At 41.8% G+C, this 25,207-nt stretch overlaps 1 protein-coding gene across 5 annotated transcripts in view; it reads right to left on the bottom strand.

Moving 5' to 3' along the window:
* Positions 1 to 25,207, bottom strand: part of OXNAD1 (oxidoreductase NAD binding domain containing 1) — a 54,919-nt gene that overhangs the window by 23,592 nt on the left and 6,120 nt on the right. For 2 of the 5 annotated variants that reach the window (XM_061193696.1, XM_061193699.1), the window contains exons 2-5: positions 21,049 to 21,204; positions 19,790 to 19,907; positions 19,415 to 19,478; positions 4,294 to 4,400 (exon numbers count right to left, since the gene is read on the bottom strand). In XM_061193696.1, coding sequence (XP_061049679.1) covers positions 4,294 to 4,400; positions 19,415 to 19,478; positions 19,790 to 19,899 — 281 coding nt within the window. In that variant the 5' untranslated portion in view covers positions 19,900 to 19,907; positions 21,049 to 21,204. Of the gene's footprint in view, positions 1 to 4,293; positions 4,401 to 19,414; positions 19,479 to 19,789; positions 19,923 to 21,048; positions 21,205 to 25,207 lie in introns of all 5 variants that reach the window. The other 3 variants (XM_061193698.1, XM_061193700.1, XM_061193697.1) reach the window with 2 other exon arrangements.

The raw sequence follows: 25,207 nt of genomic DNA, 5'->3' as shown, positions 1-25,207 counted from the left end.
GGACCCGAGAAAATATTTGAAGAGATTATACACAAAAACTTCCCTAACATGGGAAAGGAAATAGCCACCCAAGTCCAGGAAGCACAGAGAGTCACAGGCAGGATAAACCAAGCACAAACATGCCAAGACACATAGTAATCAAACTGACAAAAATTAAAGGCAAAGAAAAATTATTAAAAACAAGGGAGGGGCTTCCCTGCTGGCGCAGTGGTTGAGAATCCACTTGCCAATGCAGGGGACGTGGGTTCGAGCCCTGGTCCGGAAAGATCCCACATGCTGCGGAGCAACTAAGCCCATGCACCACAGCTACTGAGCCTGCACTCTAGAGCCCGCAAGCCACAACTAATGAAGCCCAAGTACCTAGAGCCTGTGCTCTGCAACAAGAGAAGCCACCGCAATGAGAAGCCTGTGCACCGCAACGAAGAGGAGCCCCAGCTCACCGCAACTAGAGAAAGCCCGCATGCAGCAATGAAGATGCAGCGCAACCCAAAATAAATAAATAAATAAGTAAGTAAATAAATTTATTTAAAAAAAAGCAACAAGGGAAAAACGTCAAATAACATACAAGGGAACTCCCATGAAGTTAACAGCTGATCTCTCAGCAGAAACTCTACAAGCCAGAAGGGAGTGGCACGATATATTTAAAGTGATGAAAGGGAAGAACCTACAACCAAGATTACTCTACCTGGCAAGGATCTCATTCAGATTCAATGGAGAAGTCAAAAGCTTTACAGACAAGCAAAGGCTAAGAGAATTCAGCACCACCAAACCAGCTCTACAACAAATGCTAAAGGAACTTCTCTAAGTGGGAAACACAAGAGAAGAAAAGGATCTACAAAAACAAACCCAAAACATTAAGAAAATAGTAATAGGAACATACATATCGATAATTACCTCAAACGTGAATGGATTAAATGCTCCAACCAAAAGACACAGGCTTGCTGAATGGATACAAAAAAAAAACCCATATGTATGCTGCCTACAAGAGAGCCACTTCAGAGCTAGGGACACATACAGACTGAAAGCAAGGGGATGGAAAAAGATATTCCATGCAAATGGAAATCAAAAGAAAACTGAAGTAGCAATACTCATATCAGATAAAACAGACTTTAAAATAAAGAATGTAACAAGAGACAAGGAAGGACACTACATAATGATCAAGGGATCAATCCAAGAAGAAGACATAACAATTATAAATATATATGCACCCCACATAGGAGCACCTCAATACATAAGGCAAATGCTAACAGCTGTAAAAGAGGAAATCAACAGTAACACAATAATAGTGGGGGACTTTAACACCTCACTTACACCAACGGACAGATCATCCAAACAGAAAATTAATAAGGAAACACAAGCTTTAAGTGACACAACAGACCAGATAGATTTGATATTGATAGGACATTCCATCCGAAAACAGCAGATTACACTTTCTTCTCAAGTGAACACAGAACATTCTCCAGGATAGATCACATCTTGGGTCACAAACCAAGCCTCGGTAAATTTAAGAAAACTGAAATCATATCAAGCATCTTTTCCGACCACAAGGCTATGAGATTAGAAATCAATTACAGGGGGAAAAAACATAAAAAACACAAACACGTGGAGGCTAAACAATACATTACTAAATAACCAAGAGATCACTGAATATGATCATCTCAATAGATGCAGAAAATGCTTTTGACAAAATCCAACACCCATTTATGATAAAAACTCTCCAGAAAGTGGACATAGAGGGAACCTTCCTCAACATAATAAAGGCCATATATGACAAACCCACAGCAAACATCATTCTCAATGGTGAAAAACTGAAAGCATTTCTTCTAAGATCAGGAACAAGACAAGGATGTCCGCTCTCGCCACTATTATTCAACACAATTTTGGAAGTCCTAGCCATGGCAATCAGAGAAGAAAAAGAAATAAAAGGAATACAAACTGGAAAAGAACAAGTAAAACTGTCACTGCTTGAAGATGACATGATACTATACATAATTAATCCTAAAGATGCCACCAGAAAACTACTAATCAATGGATTTGGTAAAGTTGCAGGATATAAAATTAATGCACAGAAATTTCTGGCATTCCTATACACTAACAATAAAAGATCAGAAAGAGAAATTAAGGAAACAATCCCATTCACCACTGCAAAAAACAGAATAAAATATCTAGGAATAAACCTACCTAAGGAGGTAAAAGACCTGTACTCAGAAAACTATAAAACACTGATGAAAGAAATCAAAGATGACACAAACAGATGGAGAGATATACCGTGTTCTTGGACTGGAAGAATCAATATTGTGAAAATGACTCCACTACCCAAAGCAATCTACAGATTCAATGCAATCCTTATCAAATTACCAATGGCATTTTTCACAGAACTAGAACAAAAAAATCTTAAAATTTGTATGGAGACACAAAAGACCCCGAATAGCCAAAGGAATCTTGAGGGAAAAAAACGGAGCTGGAGGAATCAGGCTCCCTGACTTCAGACTATACTACAAAGCTACAGTAATCAAGACAACATGGTACTGGCACAAAAACAGAAACATAGATCAGTGGAACAAGATAGAAAGCCCAGAGATAAACCCACGCACCTATGGTCAACTAATCTGTGACAAAGGAGGCAAGGATATACAATGGAGAAAAGACACTCTCTTCAATAAGTGGTGCTGGGAAAACTGGACAGCTCCATGTAAAAGAATGAAATTAGAACACTCCCTAACACCATACACAAAAACAAACTCAAAATGGATTAAAGACCTAAATGTAAGATGAGACACTATAAAACTCTTAGAGAAAAATATAGGGAGAACACTCTTTGACATAAATCACAGCAAGATCTTTTTTGACCCACATCCTAGAGTAATGGAAATAAAAACAAAAATAAACAAATGGGACCTAATTAAACTTCAAAGCTTTTGCACAGCAAAGGAACCTATAAACAAGACAAAAAGACAACCCTCAGAATGGGAGAAAATATTTGCAAACGAATCAACGGACAAAGAATTAATCTCCAAAACATATAAACAGCTCATGCAGCTCAATATTAAAAAAACAAACAACCCAATCCAAAAATGGGCAGAAGACCTAAATAGACATCTCTCCAACGAAGACATACAGATGGCCAAGAGGCACATGAAAAGCTGCTCAACATCACTAATTATTAGAGAAATGCAAATCAAAACTACAATGAGGTATCACCTCACACCGGTTAGAATGGGCATCATCAGAAAATCTACAAACGACAAAAGCTGGAGAGGGTGTGGAGAAAAGGGAACCCTCTTGCACTGTTGGTGGGAATGTAAATTGATACAGCCACTATGGAGAACAGTATGGAGGTTCCTTAAAAACCTAAAAATAGAATTACCATATGACCCAGCAATCCCACTACTGGGCATATACCCAGAGAAAACCATAATTCAAAAAGACACATGCACCCCAATGTTCCTTGCAGCACTATTTACAATAGCCAAGTCATGGAAGCAACCTAAATGCCTATCAACAGGCAAATGGATAAAGAAGATGTGGTACAGATATACAATGGAATATTACTCAGCCATAAAAAAGGAACGAAACTGGATCATTTGTAGAGATGTGGATGGACGTAGAGACTGTCATACAGAGTGAAGTAAGTCAGAAAGAGAAAAACAAATATTGTATATTAACGCATACATGTGGAATCTAGAAAAATGGTACAGATGAACTGGTTTGCAAGGCAGAAATAGAGACACAGATGTAGAGAACAAACGATGTAGACAACAAACGATGTAGACAACAAGGCGGGGAGGGGGGATGAACTGGGAGATCGGAATTGACATGTATACACCAATATGTATAAAATAGATAACTAATAAAAACCTGCTGTATAAAAAATAAATAAATAAAATAAAAATTTTTTAAAAAGTGTATCAACCCCCAGCAACACATAACTGAAGCAGATCAGATTACTGCAGTGCATTCTACTAGCAGCCATTCCTGCAGAATGTAATTATCAGAGCCGTCGGGTCCTCGGACCACAACTAGCTGCTTTGTTTCAATCTGGAAAACTCAAGGCAGCAATTTTCATCTATGACTAAGAGGGTCATGGGCTCAAAACCAAGGTGAGCTGAGGATAGGAAATGAATCAGATTCTCCATGCCAAAAAGAGGCTCAGGCCGAATGGAGACGCTCTAGAATTCCTACTCCCTGGGAGAAACAGTAGCCATAGAAGTCCTTTCCAGAAGGAAAAACAAGCTCTTGTATCTGATGGCACCTTGAACACACACACACTTAGGAAACAGAAGAGCCACTTACCACTGGCCGGCTTTAAAAGAAAAGTCTTTATCAGCGACAAGCAGGCGGAGCCTCTTCACAGACGGGGACTCATCAGCTGCTCCACACACCTTAGCTGCTGACACGACCTGGAGCCAAAAGACCACAGTGGCTGAGGTTAGGTGCACACAACTCAGGAACAAACTGTGGCTTTCTGGTAGGTAGGTTTTTGGGTTTTTTTAAAATCTACAAAGATGTGGGTTTTGAAAATTGCAAAACAAGGTAAAGCACACTTTGCTTTAGAATTCTGCCTACCACCAGGTGAACAAATTTTAATTATTTTGGGAGAATTTTATTCTGCATACAAAACTCACCTCTGAAAGGGACCGTTTAACAAGCGTGTATTTGTGGAGCGTGCAGTGTGTGCCACGCACGAGGCTGGGTGCTCTGGGGAAGAGCCGGGGCACCGGAGCCCCGTGCAGCCCTGCCTGGAGCCTGACTGCTCTGTCGGCGCTATGCACGCAAATGAGACCCACTGTCAGCCACAAGCCTGTGTTTGTTCTGAGCCCACCAGAAGCCCACGCCAAGCTGACTTCAGAAATTAAAAGCAAGCACTTAGAAAACTTTTTTTTTTTAAGCAATTTTCACAGAGTAAATTGTGTGCCTGTTTAATCTAATAACAGACAACAAATTGGGTTTGTACTCCTTGTGCCTTTGTTTTCTTCATTTATTTTTTCTAATTCATTTTTTAATATATTTTACAAGATATAAACAGTTCACAACCTTCAAACAACAAAAACAGCCCTTTGCTACAGATCGTTGGAGAAACACTATTTTAAACGATGTATCTGATTTCTAAAAAATCCTAAAAAGGTCTGAGTCAGGTACTCTTCAGTTCAGTGACATCTATGCCTCCAACACCCCTCAAATTCCAAAGGTCTCTACTTCCTACATTCCTTGTTTCTTCCGCCTGTGGGTTTCTCTTCCTCCCAAACCTGGGATTTCCTCACAACAGGGGAGAAAAGACAGTATGACTCTTTCCTCCACCTACTGCCCTTCAGCTCCACTTCTGGCAGCAAATCAAATCAGTAGCAGGTGACCAAACACAGTCCTTCTCCTTGACTGTGTTACCTTCACAGCTCCATTAGGGGGTGCCTCGGGGATCTGTTGAGGTCAGTGAGCCTCCCACCCTAATGCTAGCTCCCCTAGCCCCTTTTTTCCAATAGGACCAAGTCCAGTCAAACTATCAGTGGGAGACAATTCTTAAAAATCCACGGGAAAATTCTCCAGATGATGATGGTCTCCCTCACTACCTCAACAAACCTCTTAAAATGTTCTCCCTTTCTCTTGCTCCTGTAAAATCCCCTGCCTCTCTTTCTCTGTATTTTTGCCAGTCCTCTCTCTCCTCTTCTCCCTGAGAGCAAGTGGGGTGAATATCCGCTCTGGAGCCTCTGAGCCTGGCCCCACCCCCACCCAGCATGAAACGCTGCTTCACCAGCTCCCACCAGCCTTTCCTCCACGTTCAACCTGCCCCTCTAGACCCCCTGACTCATCAGACATGATGTCTAATGCTAACTGCTCATCCTCAACAATTCAGCAGCAAAAAGGAAGCAGCAGAGTACGGCTTTTAACAGCACAGGCTCTACAGCTAGACTGCTCGGTATTGAAGCCTGGTGCCACCACTTACCAGCCGTGTGACCCTGGGCACACGTGTGACCCTAGGCCGCCTCAGCTGGGAGATGAGAATAACAGCACCTGTACCTCACAGAGTTGGTGGGAGGATTAAAGGAGACAACATATGCAAAGCGCACATAACGCTGCTGGCCCACAGTAAGTGCTCCTTAAGTGTCTGTTTTAATGTATCTTATTGCATTAATTATAATGAATTTATCAGTATTTATTTGCTATTACAAGAAATCTCACACTTTATCCATTTACGATCACACATGCCACCTCACCAGTGCCGCCATGCAGGGCCTCGTGGACCAAGCACCGCACACCCCGGGGAGCTGTTCTCATGGACGACAATACAGACTATAAAGCATGGTGGTCTTCGTACCACAGCCTATTCATTGTTTTGCTAGAACAAACTTAAAAGCCATACTGTCTTTAAAAGCTATTCTGGAAATCTTGCCTTTAACACTGGTCTCTACTTATACTTCTTTATCCGACAGAACCTTCCCTGTTCCCTTGATGCTCTCTGCACCCATGGGAAACCTGGCTTCCGCTCTCCTGTGACTTCTCCCAAGCTTGGTGGATGTCTTGCCGAACAACCAAACTCAACATCCAGCCTCAGTTCTCAGCCTCCCTTCTGAGCCTCCCTGGTCTCTCTGAATTTGATGCTTCCTACTTCCTTTCCATGCTGAAGCACCCTCCTTGCCTGGGACAGCTGACATTGAACTCTCCCGGTGCCCTCCTGCCTCTCTGACCTGCTTCTCCTGCCCCTTCTCCGCTCCTCCTCCCACTTCCTTACCAGGTGCTTCCTCTGAACTGCCTCACTCCTGCTCCCTCTTCACCTCCAGGCTGAGGCCCTCAAGCACTCCCAAAGCTACAAACCCTCCACCCCAATTCACCATTACTTTCCTGCCAATCACAGGCTCACATCTACATGCCCCTGTAAAAACAGCCAACGTCTGAGGAGCATTTATCCCAGGTGTATGCCAGGTGCTGAGCTAAATGTTTTATGTGCATTAATTCACTCAGCTAATATGAATAACCATATTCTATCCCGAGAGACAGTATTGTTACCCTTCATTCTGCAGATGAGGAAATGGAAAGGTTCAGTAACTTGCTCAAGATCACTCAGGAATGGCTGTGTCAGGATTCACACCCAGGTCTGCTTGGCCCTTGACCACCTGAAAGTCCTGATCCAATGGCAAACTCACTGATGTGCACAACTAAACCCAGCATATTCATTCCTTCCACAAACCTTTCTTGAGCTTGGTGCCTGGTGCTGGAGGTGCAGAGGTGGAGAAGGCTGCTCCTGCCCTCAGAGGGCCCCGCAAAAGCAGCCGCCTTTCACGACCAGGGTTTCAATTCTGGATCGACCTTGGAGTCAGCAAGTCAAATCCATGATCGACTGGTACCTGCACACACAGTCTTTGGTTCATTGCTAACACAGGCCAGTTCCACGAATTCAGCTCACATCTCTTCCTCCCCTTGCTCACCCACCACCATCCTAAGCCAAGAACTCTGTTCTTCTCACTTGAATTTCTGCCTCAGCCTCCTTCTTATCTCTCTCAAAACAGCCAACAGGCGAATATTCCTAATGTTCTGACCTCACCGAGTTACTCACCAGCCCAAAACCCTCCAAGGGCTCCCTAATTCTCAACTACAAACAAAATGCTCAGAGGCCTTGGTAACTCATACCAGCCTGAGCTCCTCCTGGTTTACCAGCCAAACTGGACGACTTGCCAGTCCTTAAAGGCACCTGACACCTGCCTACCTCTCAAAGCCCTGCTGAGGTCTTTGGGCAGGCACCCGCCCTCAGTCCTGTCACTCTCCCACCCAGGCCTCCGGGCCCCGCTCAAACACCACCCCCTGCCCAGGTCCTCCCTCTCCTCTCCATCCTCTCAACTCTGCCAATAAAATTTTTCCACCTGTCTTATCATACTTAGCACATGTAATGTAAATATAAATACTCATGAACAGATCTTTTCCACACACAGACCACAAGCCTCCTGAGGTCAGGTACTGGATAGAATTTACATCTAGATCACTTCTCTGCCTCAAGCATGGGGCCAAACACATAGTTAAGATTCAGTAAATATCTGCAGAATGAATGAAAACTCTAACTTAAAGTGACTTAAAATTGGTTTCCAAAACAAAGGTTAGTAGAAATTCAGGAGCTATTTGTTGTTCAAAAAAACAAAAAAAAAGAAAAGAAAAGAAAAGAAAAGAAAAAAAAAGCAAGTGGGGGACCACTAAAGAAAATCTAAATTCATGTTCAAAACTGTGGAAAAGTCAGGGAAGGCAGGGATTTCTTCAGTAGAATAGGAATCTTCCTTTGTTTGCCACACACTCTATTTTAAATATCTTATTACAAAGACAAAGTAATAACGATCAGCAGAGGACTCTCCATGACATTATTACTCTCATTTTTTTTTTAGGTTTACAAAAAAGAAACATTTGTTTTTGTAAACAGTCATTATTTTCTTTCAATACAATAATCTGCAAAAACACAGCCAAGAGCTAGATTATTTCATTTGTAACAGTTTAATGGGCATCTGTCAGATTCATTAAAAACTAGATATGTATAAGCTTTAAACACATCCCAAAGAGTCACCTGGTCACAGGGAAATGACATTCATAATCACAGGGGAGGTGGGGAAAGGCACAGAGAATTTCAGCTGAAACACGAGCATGCTTGACCAGCAAATGCTAGGCTACATAAAATGAATTCAACAATCATCTGCCCAATGTCCAAATAAAAAATTCAATGAAGAAGGGAAAGAAGTTATACTTTCCATTGAAAAAGTCCTATTTTCACCGGGATAGCCCCCATGACCAAAAATGATCCCAGATGCTTTCTGCCTACTGGTATTAATACAAAAGGCACCATACCTGTTGCTATTAGTCCAAATAATCTGGGCAAAATGCTATAACTGGTCACACAAAATACCTTGCAGAATTCATGATTTTTAAAGACATGCCTCCCTCTTAACACTTTATTTTCTTAATATAAATACTGTTCACTATACAAAGATTTCTAGCAATGGGGATTAAAAACATTAGCAAAATCTTTTTGAAGGCCGTGTCTTTTATTTTATTCCGAAGCTATTTCATATAATTAAGCCATGATTATGGCTCTGGTTATATGCCATTCTTTCTCTACTTTTAGTGAATAAGCAAAACATGATGGAGAAACTGTACGTTTTAACATTTGTACTTGTTCTCATATTTAATGGATCAAAAGATTTCGCAATTGAAACCTCAACTAGCCACGTCCTAAATTAAAACACATGGCAGGAAATGAAGTTTTCCATAAAATAACATCTAGACTCTTCTACTGTTCAGTAAAATAACAATACATTTGCCAACTTTTACTAGCACACTTTTTTAATGCTTTGTCAGAGTCAGCATCTAAAAGGAAATGCCATCATACTGACTGAAAGGGTTTTATGGACGATATTTTGATGTTACTGCTGCTACAAAAGTCTCTGTTCAGGAAATGGGCCTTTCTCTGGGAAACCTGGCCGCCTTCCCCTGTTCACTCCCATTCATTCATTTGCTGGCTTAAAAATTTAGACAAAGTCAGGAGTAGAGACGACCTGAAACAAAAACACAGGTGGGGCACAGAGCATTTCAGAGGTGAAGGAAAATTTAGTCATCATCTAGAATAGTGTGTCATCTTACACATAGACACCAAGGCCCAGAGACATGATTTCAACTGTGGCTGAACACCAATCTGATGAGTAGGAATCTGATTAAAAGAAAATGGTTTTACTGAAGTAAATTACTGACAAGGAAGGACCACACAACTCTGTCAACTGTATAACCTCTTCAGCGGTGTGCGCCGTCAACACCACGGCCTGCTGTGACAATGCGCTCTCCCTGCTCCTCCCAAAGACCCACCCGTCCACCTGGGCTGAGTCTGCTCTCTGCCCCCTCAAGCCTTCACTCTCTCATGCATCACTCCTCGCTCCCCTGTCTCCATGACAACACACGCGAGCGTTCGGGTCTGCCACCTCACATAAGGACACCGGCAGCAAACGCCTACACACAGCGCTCACCATGGGGTAGCCACTCCACGTACAGCATTCATTCCATCATCACAACAACCCGAAGAGGTGGGTATTGCTATAATCCCCATTTTATATGTGAGAAAACTGAGGTCCCAGAGCGGGTTAAGTGGCAAAGCCGAGATCTGAATCCAGGCACTTGACCACTGTGCTTTGCTGCTTCTCAAAATACAGTAATTAAAACAAGCCTCTCCCTTAATCCAGCTGTTACCCCATTTCTCTGCTACCATCCACATAAAAAATTTCAGAGGGATATATGGTCCTGGCTCCACTTCCTTATTTCCCACCCTCTCCCCAACACATCCATCAGGCGTTCACGCTCAGCAATGCACTGACACTGAAGCCAGCCACTCCCGTGGCCCGCTATCCACTCTGCTATATCCAGTGACGGCCTCTCAGCAGACGTCCACGTGGTTAGCTACTCCCTCCCGGAAACACTTTTCCTCCTGGCTTCACCAGCACCTGCTGATCGCCCGCCTGCCTCGTCGGCCCCTGCTTCCCCATCTCCTCCGCTGGCCCTTCCTCCCCTGCTTGAGCTCTAGATGTTGACACACCCCAGGCTGAGTGCCGGGCCCTTTCCCTCTCCTCTCTATGTGGCTTAAACTTTTCATCTCCAGCAGTGAACTCCAATCTCGTATACCCAACTGCTGACTTCAATTTCCATTTCAAACAAAACATCCAACATAGAACTCTTTTATCTCTCAAAGTTTCTTCCTTTTTATTATGGAAAACGTCAAACATACACAAAACTAGTAAAAATAGTATAATGAATCTCCATGTAGCCATGACCCACATTCAACAGTTGATGTGAGTTGACAAAGCTCATGGCTGATCTTGTCTCATCTGTAACTCCATCTACCTCCCACCCCAGATTATCCCTAAACTGAGCTCTTTATCCCCCCCCTCCAAACTTGTTCTTCTCTATTTTAGTAAATATGTACCACCATCATCATCTACCCCAATGATTCAAATCCCAAACTAGAAGTCTCTTGGTCTCCTGTCCTCTCACTAGCTGTACGGCCCCCGCCCCACCTGTGAATCCCATCAGCCCCACCCACAACCCCACCACGCTACTCTAAGCGCTACTCTAAGCCACCGTCATCTCTCCCCGGACTATGTCAGTAGCCTCCAACTCAGTGTCAAAGCACCGCAGAAGCCCAGAGCTCTACCGAGCCAACAGATGACCCACTTACAATGTAAACCACATGTCATTTCCCTGCTTTAAACCTTGTATCGTCCTGAGAATAAAACCCCAACTCCTTGTCCAAGGCCACAGCAGTTTCTATGACCTGGGCCCTGCCTACCCCTCATCTATTACCTTCTCTGAACATGCGGAGCTCGTTCCTGCCTCAAAGTCTCCGCACTCTCCAGTCCCTCTGCCAGGAATGCTGTGCACTAGGCTGGCTGGCTTTTCTCCTTATTCGAGTCTCAGCCCAAACGTTACAAACCAATAGGAAATAACCCTCCCACCCCCCATGACCCCATTACCCTGTTTTATTTCCTTCGTAGTGTTTATCACATCTGACATTCTCTGGTTTACCTGCCCCATATACCTCAGGGGCTTTACCTGCCTCATGCACTGCTGTATTCCCCACACCTGGAACGGGGCTAGGTTACAGCAGGCACTCAATGCATGTCTGCTGGATTTAAAATGAAATCCGTTTCATTTGATTGGATCCCCTAAGGGAAAAATGGAAAAGAGCCACCTCTTAGATTACTTAATTTGTTGAAAAAAAGTGTGTCAGTGAAAAGCAATGACACTATACATTTTAGACACTAACAAGTTAAGTTCTGGGTCTAGTTAAGAAGTAGCAGGTGAGGCAAGTTCTCATTTTCACAGGCCTTATCTGCATATCATCACTGTCCCTACTTTACAAAGGGACTCATCCAAGGCAGTACAGGTAATCAGCCACAGAAGAGGTGTCGAGTGAAAAAAAATACACAACCTAAAAGTTGAGAATTATGCTTTATTCCATGGACTAGCTGAGGACTTAAGTCTAGGATACAGCCTCTCAGACAGCTCTCAGATACTGTTCCAAAGAGGTAAGGGAGGAGCCAGAATATACAGGAGTTTCTGCAAAAAAGAAAAAAACCCAGGTAATCGACCATCAAAAGATTACTGCTAATTAAAGAAAAACCAGACATCTCAAGTTAATGAATTTAGTGCTTCTCTATGTATGGGAAGATGCAAGAGTCTGAGCTTATTGAAATCATTCCTTTGATATGCACCTTGGCTATCTAGGGCCAGTATCCTGCTTTTCTCCATCCTGAATCCCCTCAGGGTGCACCATGGGGGGTGGTGGCTACAGTGGCTGATGGCTTGATGGCCCCAATATCCTTTGTTTACTGAAATGGGCAGGCGACATTCTTTATCCACAGTGGGAGTAACACTTGTTTATTCTACTCAATGAAACAGGCACTGAGTGCCTATGTCATGTCAGCACTATGCCAGGTACTGTGGCTACAGTGGCTTCCCTCTTCGTAGGCCTCCACTCACAGCAGGGTGCTGGCTACCTGAGGAGCTGGAGGCCAGCTGCCAGGGCCATCAGACTGCACCCCCCGGGAGATTCTCCAAGAGACTTGGGCCCAGACCCCCCACAAGCCCCCAGCTGCCTCTAGGTGGCAGGTGCCTGAGGTCTCCCCACCACTCTCTGCTCTGTCAGAGCTGACAGTGCCGTGAATGCCAAGTACTGTTCATCTCAATCTGGATAATCTCTAAAAGGTTCTCTGACCATCAGTCGAAGCAAATTAGCTGTCCAACTGCTGGGAAACATTCCATATTAAAAAGATGCCCCCCCCCCACCTCCCAACTTGAAGAAGGCCGCTCCAGCACACAATCTTCCCCAAATGTACAGGTGATGACTAGCAGAGAAGTGTAAGAGTTAAACTCAGAACACGATCCAGCTCTCCAACTAAGCAGCCTATTCCACTCAAATCCAAGCCTCAGCAAAACCCAAAGTCAAGCAGATTCTCAGCACTCAATAACCAGCAATGGGACTCATAGGATCCCCAAATGTCTCTGACCCAGGAGCCCAGTCATTTGGTTTTACTGTGACAGCAGTAACTCCCCCGTTTGTTATGCCCAGTAACACTAAGTGAAGTTTTGATCTGGAACAGAGATAAGGCTGTGTGAAATTTACCTCCCATTTTGTTGCTCAATTGAACTTTGTCTAAATCAAGTGTCACAATCCTCTGCTATATTAGAAAGAAAGACCAATTTGATAACAAAGATTTGAGTTCAAGGGCTGAGTTCTCCATTTACTTGAAAAAGTCCCTTAAACTTAGGCCAACAATGTAATTTATCACCCAAAACAGGGCCCTTGTGAGAGTGAAAGGGGGTGCTACTGACAATTGTACCAGAGGAAGAGTCATAAGCCAGGACTACCCCAGGCAAACAGAAAGCAGGGTCATCCTATCTAAATCTCTGAAACCTTAATTTCCTCATCTGTGAAATGGGGATAAGCACCAGGGTGGCTGTGAGAATCAAGTAACAACTTATTGTCTAATCGAGGGCTTTGTAAACAACAGGCAACAATACACATAAAGCATTTGTAGGATAAGGCATAGGCTTCTAAAAGAAGTACACTAGTACAATTAAAAAAGTATTAATCCCAAGGAGGAACATACCTAGACACACAGTAACCAAATTGACAAAAATTAAAGACAAAGAGAAAATATTAAAAGCAATAAGGGAAAAGCAACAAATAACATACAAGGGAATCCCCATAAGACTATCAGCTGATCTTTCAGCAGAAACTCCGCAGGCCAGAAGGGAGTGATGTAATATATTTAAAGTGATGAAAGGGAAAAACCTACAACCAAGAATATGCTACCCAGCAAGGCTCTCATCAGATCTGATGGAGAAATCAAAAGTTTACAAACAAGTAAAAGCTAAAAGAATTCAGCACCACCAAACCAGGTTTATAACAAATACTGCAGGAATTTCTCCAAGTGGAAAAGAAAAGGCCACAACTAGAAACAAGAAAATTACGAAAGGGGAAAGCTCACCAGTAAAGGCAAACATATAGTAAAAGTAGGAAATCATCCACACACAAATATGGTATCAAAACCAGTAATCATGAGAGGAGGAGAGTACAAGGGCAGGATATTTGAAATGCATTTGAAATTAAGAGACCAGCAATTGAAAACAATCATGTATATATATAGACTGCTATATCAAAACCTCATGGTAACCACAAATGAAAAATCTGTAATAGATATACACACGAAAAAGAAAAAGGAATCCAAAAACAACACAAAAGATAATCAATCACACGAGAAGAGAACAAAAGAGGAAAGGAAGAAAAAAGACCTAAAAAAACAAATCTGAAATTAATAAAATGGCAATAAGAACATACATATGGATAATTACCTTAAATGTAAACACATTAAATGCTCCAACCAAAAGACACAGACTGACTGAATGGATACAGAAACAAGGCCCATATATATGCTGTCTACAAGAGACCCACTTCAGATCTAGAGACACATACAGACTGAAAGTGAGGGGATGGAGAAAGGTATTCCATGCGAATGGAAATCAAAAGACAGCTGGAGTAGCAATACTCATATCAGACAAAATAGACTTTTAAATAACGACTGTTACAAGAGACAAAGAAATACACTACATAATGATCAAGGGATCAAGCCAAGAAGAAGATATAACAATTGTAAATATATATGCACCCAACACACAAGCACCTCAATATATAAGGCAAATGTTAACAGACATAAAAGAAATTGACAGTCACATAATAATAGTGGGGGACTTTAACACCCCACTTACATCAATGGACAGATCAACCAGACAGAAAATCAATAAGGGAACACAGGCCTTAAATGACACATTAGACCAGACGGACTTAATTGATATTTACAGAGCATTCCATCTGAAAGCAGCAGAATACACATTCTTTTCAAGTGCACATGGAACATTCTCCAGGACAGATCACATGCTGGGCCACAAGGCAAGCCTCAGTAAATTTAAGGAAACTGAAATCATATCAAGTATCTTTTCCAACCACAATGCTATGAGATTAGAAATCAACAAGAAAAAACTGCAAAAAACACAAACATGTGGAGGCTAAACAATATGCTACTAAACAACCAATAGATCACCGAAGAAATCAAAGAGGAAATCAAAAAATACCTAAACACAAATGAAGACAAAAACACGATGATCCAAAACCTGTGGGACACAGCAAAAGCCATTCTGAAAGGGAAGTTTATAGCAACACAAGCTTTCCTCAGGAAACAAGAAAAGTCTCAAACAACCTAACCTTACACCGAAAGCAACTAGAGAAAGAAGAACAAAACCCCAAGAAGGAAAGAAATCATAAAGAGCAGAGCAGAAATAAATGAAATAGAGATGAAGAAAACAGAAAAGATCAATGAAATTAAAAGCTGCTTCTTTGAAAAGATAAACAAAATTGATAAATGTTTAGCAAGACACATCAAGAAAAAAAGGGAGAGGGCCCAAATCAATAAAATTTGAAACGAAAAAGGAGAATTTACAACAGACACCACAGAAATACAAAGGATCACAAGAGACTACTACAAGCAACTACATGCCAATAAAATGGACAACCTAGAAGAAATGGACAAATTCTTAAAAAGGTACAATCTCCCAAGACTGAACCAGAAAGAAATAGAAAATATGAACAGATCAATTACAAGTACTGAAATTGAATCTATGATTTAAAAACTCCAGAACACCAAAGTCCAGGACCAGATGGCTTCACAGGCGAATTCTATCAAACATTTAGAAAAGAGGTTCAAGAGGGAGGGGATATATGTATACATATATCTGATTCACTTCACTGTACAGCAGAAACTAACACAACATTGTAAAGCAATTATATGCCAATAAAAAAATTAAATTAAATTAAATTAAAATAGGGAAGCGTTAACACCTATCCTTCTGAAACTATTCCAAAAAACTGCAGAGGAAGAAACACTTCCAAACTCATTCTATGAAGCCACCATCACTCTGCTACCAAAACCAGACAAATATACCACAAAAAAAGAAAATTACAGGTCAATATCACTGATGAACAGAGATGCAGAAATCCTCAACAAAATACTAGCAAACCAAATCCAACAATATATTAAAAGGATCATACACCATGACCAAGTGGGATTTATCCCAGGGATGCAAGGATCTTTCAATATCAGCACATCAAACAGTGTGATACACCACATTAACAAACTGAAGAATAAAAACCATATGATCATCTCATTAGATGCAGAAAAAGCTTTTGATAAAATTCAACATCCATTTATGATAAAAAAAACTCTCCAGAAAGTGGGCATAGAGGGAATCTACCTCAACATAATAAAGGCCATATACGACAAACCCACAGCAAACATACTCAACAGTGAAAAACTAAAAGCATTTCCTCTAAGATCAGGAACAAGACAAGGATGTCCACTCTTGCCACTTTTATTCAACATAGTTTTGTAAGTCCTAGCCACAGCATCACAGTCAAATTGTCATTCAGTTCAGAGCTCAGTTTCCCTCATCAGCAGGACTCCAGACAGCTTACAGTTACAGCCCCAAGTAAGAGGTATTAACATCATAATATGGTCATTCAGTAAATTCTCCAGAGGGAACCCCAGGCCTAGTAAGGAAAGGACACTTCCGGGCGGGTGAGTGCTCCATTCTGGACCCACTCTAGGAAGCAGCAGGGTCCTCTGGCCTAGGAATCAGAGACCTGGAGCTTCCCTCTGGCCCCAGGCTCTGCTGCCTCTGCTGTAACATGGAGATGCCAAGCTATCCTTAGGCTGCCTCACAGGCTGGAACTGAAGGGCAAATGATGCGTGGGGAGTTCTATGCAGTATGCTAGCCGTACAAAGGGAAGGCAGGGTCTGCAGACAAGAGAGGAGAAGGTGGTCCGGCCTGACCACAGGTGCTGGTCGTTTCCACAAGTCCAAGCTGAGCGCCTGTTCCATGGCTAGGAGCTGCACTCTGGAGGGATGCAGGTGAGCCCCTGATGACCTTACACCACTAAGTTCGTGGTTCCAGACACCACCTGACTTATCGAGCTCCCCCGCAGCACCCCACTCTCATTCTGTGTGGTGGAGGAGCAGAAATGAGAAACAGAGAAGGAGGGGAGCTGCAATTGGAAAATCTCCCGCCTAGCTGATACCATGGCTGGAATTACCCTGTAATCTCTGACTTCCAGGCATTACAACTCTCAACTGTTCAATCACACTACTGGAGTTTACATTAACTTTCTGTGCAGTTTTCTTAAACTTGGCTCAAAATAACCCCTCAGAAGTCTCAGAAATTCTGTCCTGTAAAATTTGAATTCAGGAATTGGCAAATTACAATCAACCCACAGGCCAAATCTGAGTGTTCTGGTGAATGCCGTCTTATTGGAATGCAGCCACAACAATCTGTTTACATGTTGTCTAGGGCTATCTTCACACTACAAAGGCAGAGTTTTGTAGTTGTAACTGAGACAGGGTGGCCCTGGAAGCCTAAAATACTCACTATCTGGCTCCTTATGAAAAGTTTGCCAAACCCGACTCGTAATTCTACCTGCCTCAAAATACAACAGAAGAGAGTACAGTCCAAACCTGTTAAATAAACTGCTTTTTCTTCAAAGCTGGCAAGGTTTCCCTTTTAAAAAAAAATTCTAACAAATCTCACTTTTACAGAGTCAGCATTTTTGCGTGTTGAACAAACCAAAAAAAAGCGTTTTCAGATTTATCATCAGCAGGAAAAGCATATTTTCCCACACAGCCATAAATCTATTATGCTGAACTACTTTACATAAACTCCTCAAAAACACATTGGCTTAAAGCTGAATCCACAAACACACCACTCTTGGTCCCAAAGCAATTTTCTGAAAGTAGAATAAGCTTGAGGGTGGGGCCTAAATAATACTCTTTTACATTAAAGTATATTCTATTATTAACACTAAAAATTAAACTACTGCAACAATGCAATTTCTGACCATGTTTGTAGAAGTGTATAATCCTTCCTTATATGAAATAGTTTTTTAACTGTTAGTTTAAATACACTTACAAAACTAAGTATTTCCAAATATGTGAAGAATCATTCAAAAGCAAAATCAAATATCCAACTGACGGTTTTAAAAGAAAATGGGGTTACTCACGGAGCTGAAGGGTGAGGATCCTTTATTTCCCAGCCCTCAACACCCCTCTGGGTTGGTGGATTAGCCCTTCTATGGTCTGAATATGGAGGAAAATATCTGCACATGGGAAGGGTAACAAGAGCTCGTCCACCTTCTTTTCTCAGATGTTAGTGCTTTCTCCCTTTTGATGAAATAGAAAGTTGTTCTAAAGTAGGGATAAGAACAAGGATTTTGAGACATGGTGCCAAAAAAAAGAAAAAAAAAAGAAAGAAAAAGCAAGCTGCTCATAAAATGTAGGCTCTAAAAGAAGTTCTATCCCTAAAATAGAACCTTAAACCTTATGCCTGTGAGGATAGTTCCCTCCATTGCTGCTACACTCCCTTCATCAAAAACAAATCCATCGGGCTTCCCTGGTGGCGCAGAGGTTGAGAGTCTGCCTGCCAATGCAGGGGACGCGGGTTCGAGCCCTGGTCCGGGAGGATCCCACATGCCGCGGAGCAAATGGGCCCGTGAGCCACAATTACTGAGCCTGCGCGTCTGGAGCCTGTGCTCCGCAACAAGAGAGGCCGTGATAGTGAGAGGCCCGCGCACCGCGATCAAGAGTGGCCCCTGCTTGCCACAACTGGGGGAAGCCCTCGCACAGAAACGAAGATCCAACACGGCCATAACTAACTAACTAACTAAATAAATAAATAAAATAAAATAAAATAAAGCAATGTTTAAAAAAAAACAAAAAAAACAAATCCATCAGGACATCCCTGGTGGTGCAGTGGTTAAGAATCTGCCTGCCAATTCAAGGACACGAGTTCGATCCCTGGTCCGGGAAGATCCCACATGCCACGGAGCAACTAAGCCTGTGCGCCACAACTACTGAGCCTGCGAGCCACAACTACTGAGCCCACGTGCCACAACTACTGAAGCCCACGTGCCTAGAGCCTGTGCTCCGCAACAAGAGAAGCCACCGCAATGAGAAGCCTGCGCACCGCAACAAAGTGTACCCCCTGCTCACCACAACTAGAGAAAGCCCACGCGCTGCAACGAAGACCCAACACAGCCAAAAATAAATAAATAAATAAATATACTAAAAAAAAAAAAATCCATCCATTCCAAGTTTAAAGGGAACAATTTGAGTATTTTGCTGTCATCTTTTCAAATCAGTTGTCATATGCTCTGTTCAGAAAAGTTCTGAAGAGAAAAATAACAAACTTGCCCTGACTGTCTTCACAGGGATCAAGCTCATGTAATGCCCTCTCAGTAAGCCAGTCCTAACTGTGTGCAAACTGCCAGCGAGGAGAACCTGCCCTGGCCCAAGATACAAACCTCCCGGCGAACGACATCTGCAGTTCTCTCCAAGTGATCAGTTTTCCTTTTGGATTTCATTACGCTTTAATAGAAAGTAAAATTAGGTTATTAAGTATTATCCTCCTGAAAATTAATTACACTAGTAATTATCGTGACTATCCAATACCTGTCATACCTGTAGCTGGAAAGCAACAGCATGACTATCCACAATACAGTATAACATCATGGATCCCAGAAAGTGGCCCATGAAAATCTGCACATCTAACTAAAGCTTAACGATCCACTGATAGCATGCACATGTAAGCAAGATGTTACGATATGCCTCCCATGATCATCAGCAGGTCAGGTCTTTTTGAAAATCAACCTCAAATGACACTGAAGGTGACAACTCACCTGCTTAGAGTAAGGTGGCGCAAAGCGCTGGGTGTCAGTCTCCTCAAAGCAGCCTGAGCGCAGATGGCCCCCACAAAGCCTCGCAACAACGCAGGAATCACGACAGCCATGGTGCTTCCTGGGAAACAACAAACTGAAAGTTAAAATATTTTAAGGAAAAGTAGGGAAATATCAGACTATCTTAGGGGCCAGTAAAGAAGAGTTTGGATTTTTGTTGCTGATATTATGAGCTGATCTAACAGCAAAACAATTAACTTCACCCTGACAAAATTTCTGCTACTACATACAACTGATTCAACTGATCTCCACAGTACATATGTATGTAATTATCGGTGTTGTCAAATATTCGTGTTCTCTATTAGTTTCCAAAATCTCTGACCAAACTCATGGGACTAATCTTCTGCTATTACAGAAGAGGACAGTAGATTTTATAACTGCCTAATAATTATATTCTGCCCAGAGCACCACATAAGTCTTTAATATTTCTTGTTAGATAAAGTGAAAGGGGCAGACAAATTTTCTGAGGTTCACGGCTATGAGAATAAACAAACTCCAACTACATGCAGTAACATAGGTGAGTATCACAAATATCACAGTAAATGAAAAGAATGAAAGAAGCCAAACTCAAAGAAGTCAGTCATACAGAGTACAAAAACAGAAAAAACGAATCTACGCAGTTAGAAATCAAGTTAGTAATTACTCCTGGTGAGGTGCCAATGACAATGTCGTTTCTTAATATGAATGCTGATTGCATGGGTATTTTCATTTTGAAAAAAATTCATCAAATCACAGAGGAATTTTGGGGCAGTAAAGATACTCTGCATGGTACCATAGTGACAAATGTCATTAAACATATGTCCAAATCCACAGAACATACAACACCAAAGGTGAGCCGTGGTGTTAGACTTGGGGTGATTATGATGTATCAGTGCAGGTTCATCACTTATAACAACTGTCCCACTCTGGTGGGGGATGTGGATGATGGGGGAGGCTGTGCACGTGTGTGTTTGGTTATAACCAAATCATATCAAAAAGCCACTATTTCATAACTAGTCTTTAGACAAGATAAAAGATCTACTTCTTGCCATGCAGCATCACTGTGGATAAACATGCTACTCGCTATTTTTCTCTCTAGTAAATGAAATAAGTATAAGGTCTCTTTCACCTCATGTAAGACTACTACACATAGTTTTTCTCCTTTGAATGTACTAAATCAAAAATGGTACATAAATCATTGAAAGAAAGAAGGCAAAACTTACTTTAGAAGTCCATGGAGTTCAGGAGTCATTAAGAGTATGGCTGGCTAACTGACTGACATGCAATATTCTGGTCCTGCATTTACACTGAGACCTTTGGAATATACACCAGTTGGAACACAGACAGTGTTTCCATATACTGAAATTCTCACAAAGTTCCTGCAATGGCAGAGACAACATATAAGAATGATGTTTGGGAAAATTAAAGAGCACTGTCTCTTAGTGGCAAAAGGAAAGGCCCATTGTAATCAGCAAGCATCACCGCAAAGCAAGCCGACTCTCAAAGACCCCCTTTCCATTCATTCGTCCTCCTGTTTCCACTTTTCTTGTCCGATTGTCTTGCTGTTTCTTTCATCTTCCTTGGGCTGTCTGTAACTCCTGCTGTTTAGGGTATCCACCCCATGAACAACCAGCTCAATGGCTGGAATGATATAGTTACATGTCACTTGGGGTCAACTTCCCTGATAAAATTTAATTGATATGTAGGTACATACGGACACCCTGTTCTGCTCAATGTTTTGGACAACTACTGCTACAATAAGTTGTCCTCATCTAAGACACATATTTTAGTGATTATGCTGTTTGAACGGTCTACTGCTCAACTGAACTGGAAAACAAAGAAATGTTAATTTTTAAAAGCTGTTCTCTTTAAAATTCTAAAATCTTGCTTTGTAACAATAGTAACCATGACCAAGAGCGCCACCTACTGGTAAATAAAGGGTATTTCATCAAATTGTGTTCAAAGTGCCTTCCAAACCAATAGGTATTTAAAGAAAAAAACCTACCCATATTTTGAAATATGTCCAATGGTTTTATATATTCAATGTAAGTATTAATTTACTATGGAAAATTAACATATATTAAGTAATTTTCAAAACCATACAAAAAAGAATATTCCATCAATGTTTGTATCCTCATGGGCCTTACCTCACCAAAGTTATTTCTAAAACAGAGAAAAGTATTATAAATACTAAATAAAACATATATCCATTTAAACAGTGAACTGCAAGCAACAGATAATTATGACACTATACATATAAAATCCTGAAGATGCTACCAAAAAACTACTAGAGCTCATCAATGAATTTGGTAAAGTCACAGGATACAAAATTATACCCAGAAATTTGTTGCATTTCTATACACTAGCAACAAAAGATCAGAAAAAGAAATTAAGGAAACAATCCCATTTACCATCACATCAAAAAAAAAAAAAAAACCTAGCAATAAACCTACCTAAGGAGATAAAAAACCTGTACTCCGAAAACTATAAGATGCTGATGAAAGAAATCAAAGATGACACAAACAGATGGAAAGATACACCATGTTCCTGGATTGGAAAAATCAATATTATCAAAATGACTATATTACCCAAGGCTATCTTACAGATTCAGTGCAATCCTTATCAAATTACCAATGGCATTTTTCACAGAACTAGAACAAAAAAATTTTAAATCTGTATGGAAATACAAAAGACCCTGAGTAGCCAAAGCAATCTTGAGAAAGAAAAACAGAGCTGGAGGAATCAGGCTCCCTGACTGAAGACTATACTGCAAAGCTATGGTCATCAAAACAGTATGGTACTGGCACAAAAACAGACATGTAGATCAATGGAACAGGATAGAAAGCCCAGAAATAAACCCACGCACCTATGCTCAATTAACCTATGACAAAGGAGGCAGGAATATACAATGGAGAAAAGACAGTCTCTTCAATAAGTGGTGCTGGGAAAACTAGACAGCTACATGTAAAAGAACGAAATTAGAACGTTCTCTAACACCATGCACAAAAATAAATTCAAAATGGATTAAAGACCTAAATGTAAGACCAGGTACCATAAAACTCCTAAAGGAAAACATAAGCAGGACACTCTTTGACATAAATTGCAGCTATATCTTTTTGGATCTGTCTCCTAGAGCACGGGTCCCCAACCCCCGGGTCGCAGAGCAGGGGGGAACTGGGTCGCACAGCAGGAGGTGAGCAGCGGGCGAGTGAGCGAAGCTTCATCCGTATTTACAGCTGCTCCCCATCGCTCACATTACTGCCTGAGCTCCGCCTCCTGTCAGATCAGCAGCAGCATTAGATTCTCATAGGAGCACGAACCCTACTGTGAACTGTGCATGCAAGGGATCTAAGCTGCGTGCTCCTTATGAGAATCTAATGCCTGATAATCTGAGGTGGAGCTGAGGTAGTGATGCTAGCACTGGGGAGTGGCTGCAAATACAGATTATCATTAGCAGAGAGGTCTGACTGCACAGAGACCATAATAAATCAAATGCTTTCAGACTCATATCAAAACCCTATCAGTGAGTGACAAGTGACAATTAAGCTGCATCTGGTGGCAGGCTTTATAGTGGCAAGTGAGTTGCTGTACTTCAATTGTACAGCTGCATCTAGTGGCAGGCTTTGAGTCAGAATCGGACACTTATTTAGTCCACGCGTGGCCCACCCATTATTTTATTTACCACTTCCATTGTGCCTCTTTCGCACTGCGCACTTGTCTCAGTCAGAGTTTTGGTAAGCCCACAAGCTAACCCTAGCCAAAATGCATAAAAAACAAACGTCGCTGGAGAGCTTCTTTGAAAATGGGGAAAGACCCAATGATGAGACAGCAGAAGACGCTAAGACTGCCAACAGAAAGAAAGCTAGATTTAAAAGAAAATACTAAGAGTCCTACATAATTATGGGTTCATTGCAACAGGTTATTCACATTCTCCAAGCCTGCTTTGTATAATATGTGGCAACCAGCTATCCAACAAAGCCATGAAACCTTCAACTGCTTCGCCACATGGAGACCAAGCACCCTGCATTAAAAGACAAGTCTTTGGAGTTTTTCAAAAGAAAAAAACATGAACACGAAGAACAGAAGCAATTATTGAAGGCCACCACTTCATCAAATGTGTCTGCACTGAGAGCATCATTCTTAGTGCCCAACCACATTGCTAAAGCTAACAAGCCCTTTACTATTGGTGAAGAGCTGATCCTGCCTGCTGCTAAGGACATTTGTCGTGAACTTTTAGGAGAGGTTGCAGTTCAAAAGGTGGCATGTGTTCCTCTTGCAGCTAGCAGCATAACTAGACGAACTGATGAAATAGCAGCAGAGGATACTGAAACACAACTGTTAGAGAGGATTAATGAGTCACCATGGTATGCAATCCATGTTGACGAGTCTACTGATGTTGACAACAAGGCAACAATGCTTGTTTTTTGTGCAATATATTTTTCAGAAGGATGTGCATGAGGATAAGTTATGTGCACTTTTGTTGCCAACCAACACCACAGCTGCAGAACTATTCAACTCTTTGGACTTATCAGGACATATCACGAAAACTGAATTGGTCATTTTTTTTTAATTAATTAATTTATTTACTTTTGGCTGCATTGGGTCTTCATTGCTGTGCGCAGGCTTTCTCTAGTTGTGGCGAGTGGGGGCTACTCTTCGTTGTGGTGCGTGGGCTTCTCATTGTGGTGGCTTCTCTTGCTGTGGAGAACGGGCTCTAGGCGCACAGGCTTCAGTAGTTGTGGCACATGGGCTCAGTAGTTGTGGCTTGCAGGCTCTAGATCACAGGCTCAGTAGTTGTGGTACATGGGCATGTGGGATCTTCCCAGACCAGGGCTTGAACCCGTGTCCCCTGCATTGGCAGGCGGATTCTTAACCACTGTGCCACCAGGGAAGCCCTGAATTGGTCATTTTGTGTCAGTATATGCGTGGACAGAGCACCTGCCACAACTGGACAGCTTTCTGGTTTCACCACTTGAGTCAAAGAGGTCGCTTATGAATGTGAGTCTATGCACTGTGTCATCCGTAGAGAAAGGCTGGTTAGACGAAAAATGTCAACTGAACTTAACATTTTGCAGGATGTGATTAAAATGATCAACCACATTAAAGTACATGCCCTTAACTCACATCTGTTTGTGCAGCTCTGTGAGGAGATGGACACAGAGCATTCACGTCTTCTCTTATACACAGAAGTGAGATGGCTTTCTAAAGATAGATCACTGGCCACAGTTTTTGAGTTACGAGAGCCGCTCCACAGATTTCTTTTAGAAAAACAGTCACCACTGGCACTACATTTCAGTGACACAGAATGGGTCACAAAACTTGCTTACTTGTGTGACATATTCAACCTGCTCAGCGAACTCAATCTGTCACTTCACAGGAGAA

This window comes from Eubalaena glacialis, chromosome 6 (assembly GCF_028564815.1).
Source record: "Eubalaena glacialis isolate mEubGla1 chromosome 6, mEubGla1.1.hap2.+ XY, whole genome shotgun sequence".
Classification (NCBI taxonomy): Eukaryota; Metazoa; Chordata; class Mammalia; order Artiodactyla; family Balaenidae; genus Eubalaena; species Eubalaena glacialis.
This window is presented reverse-complemented; position numbering and strand designations above follow the sequence as displayed.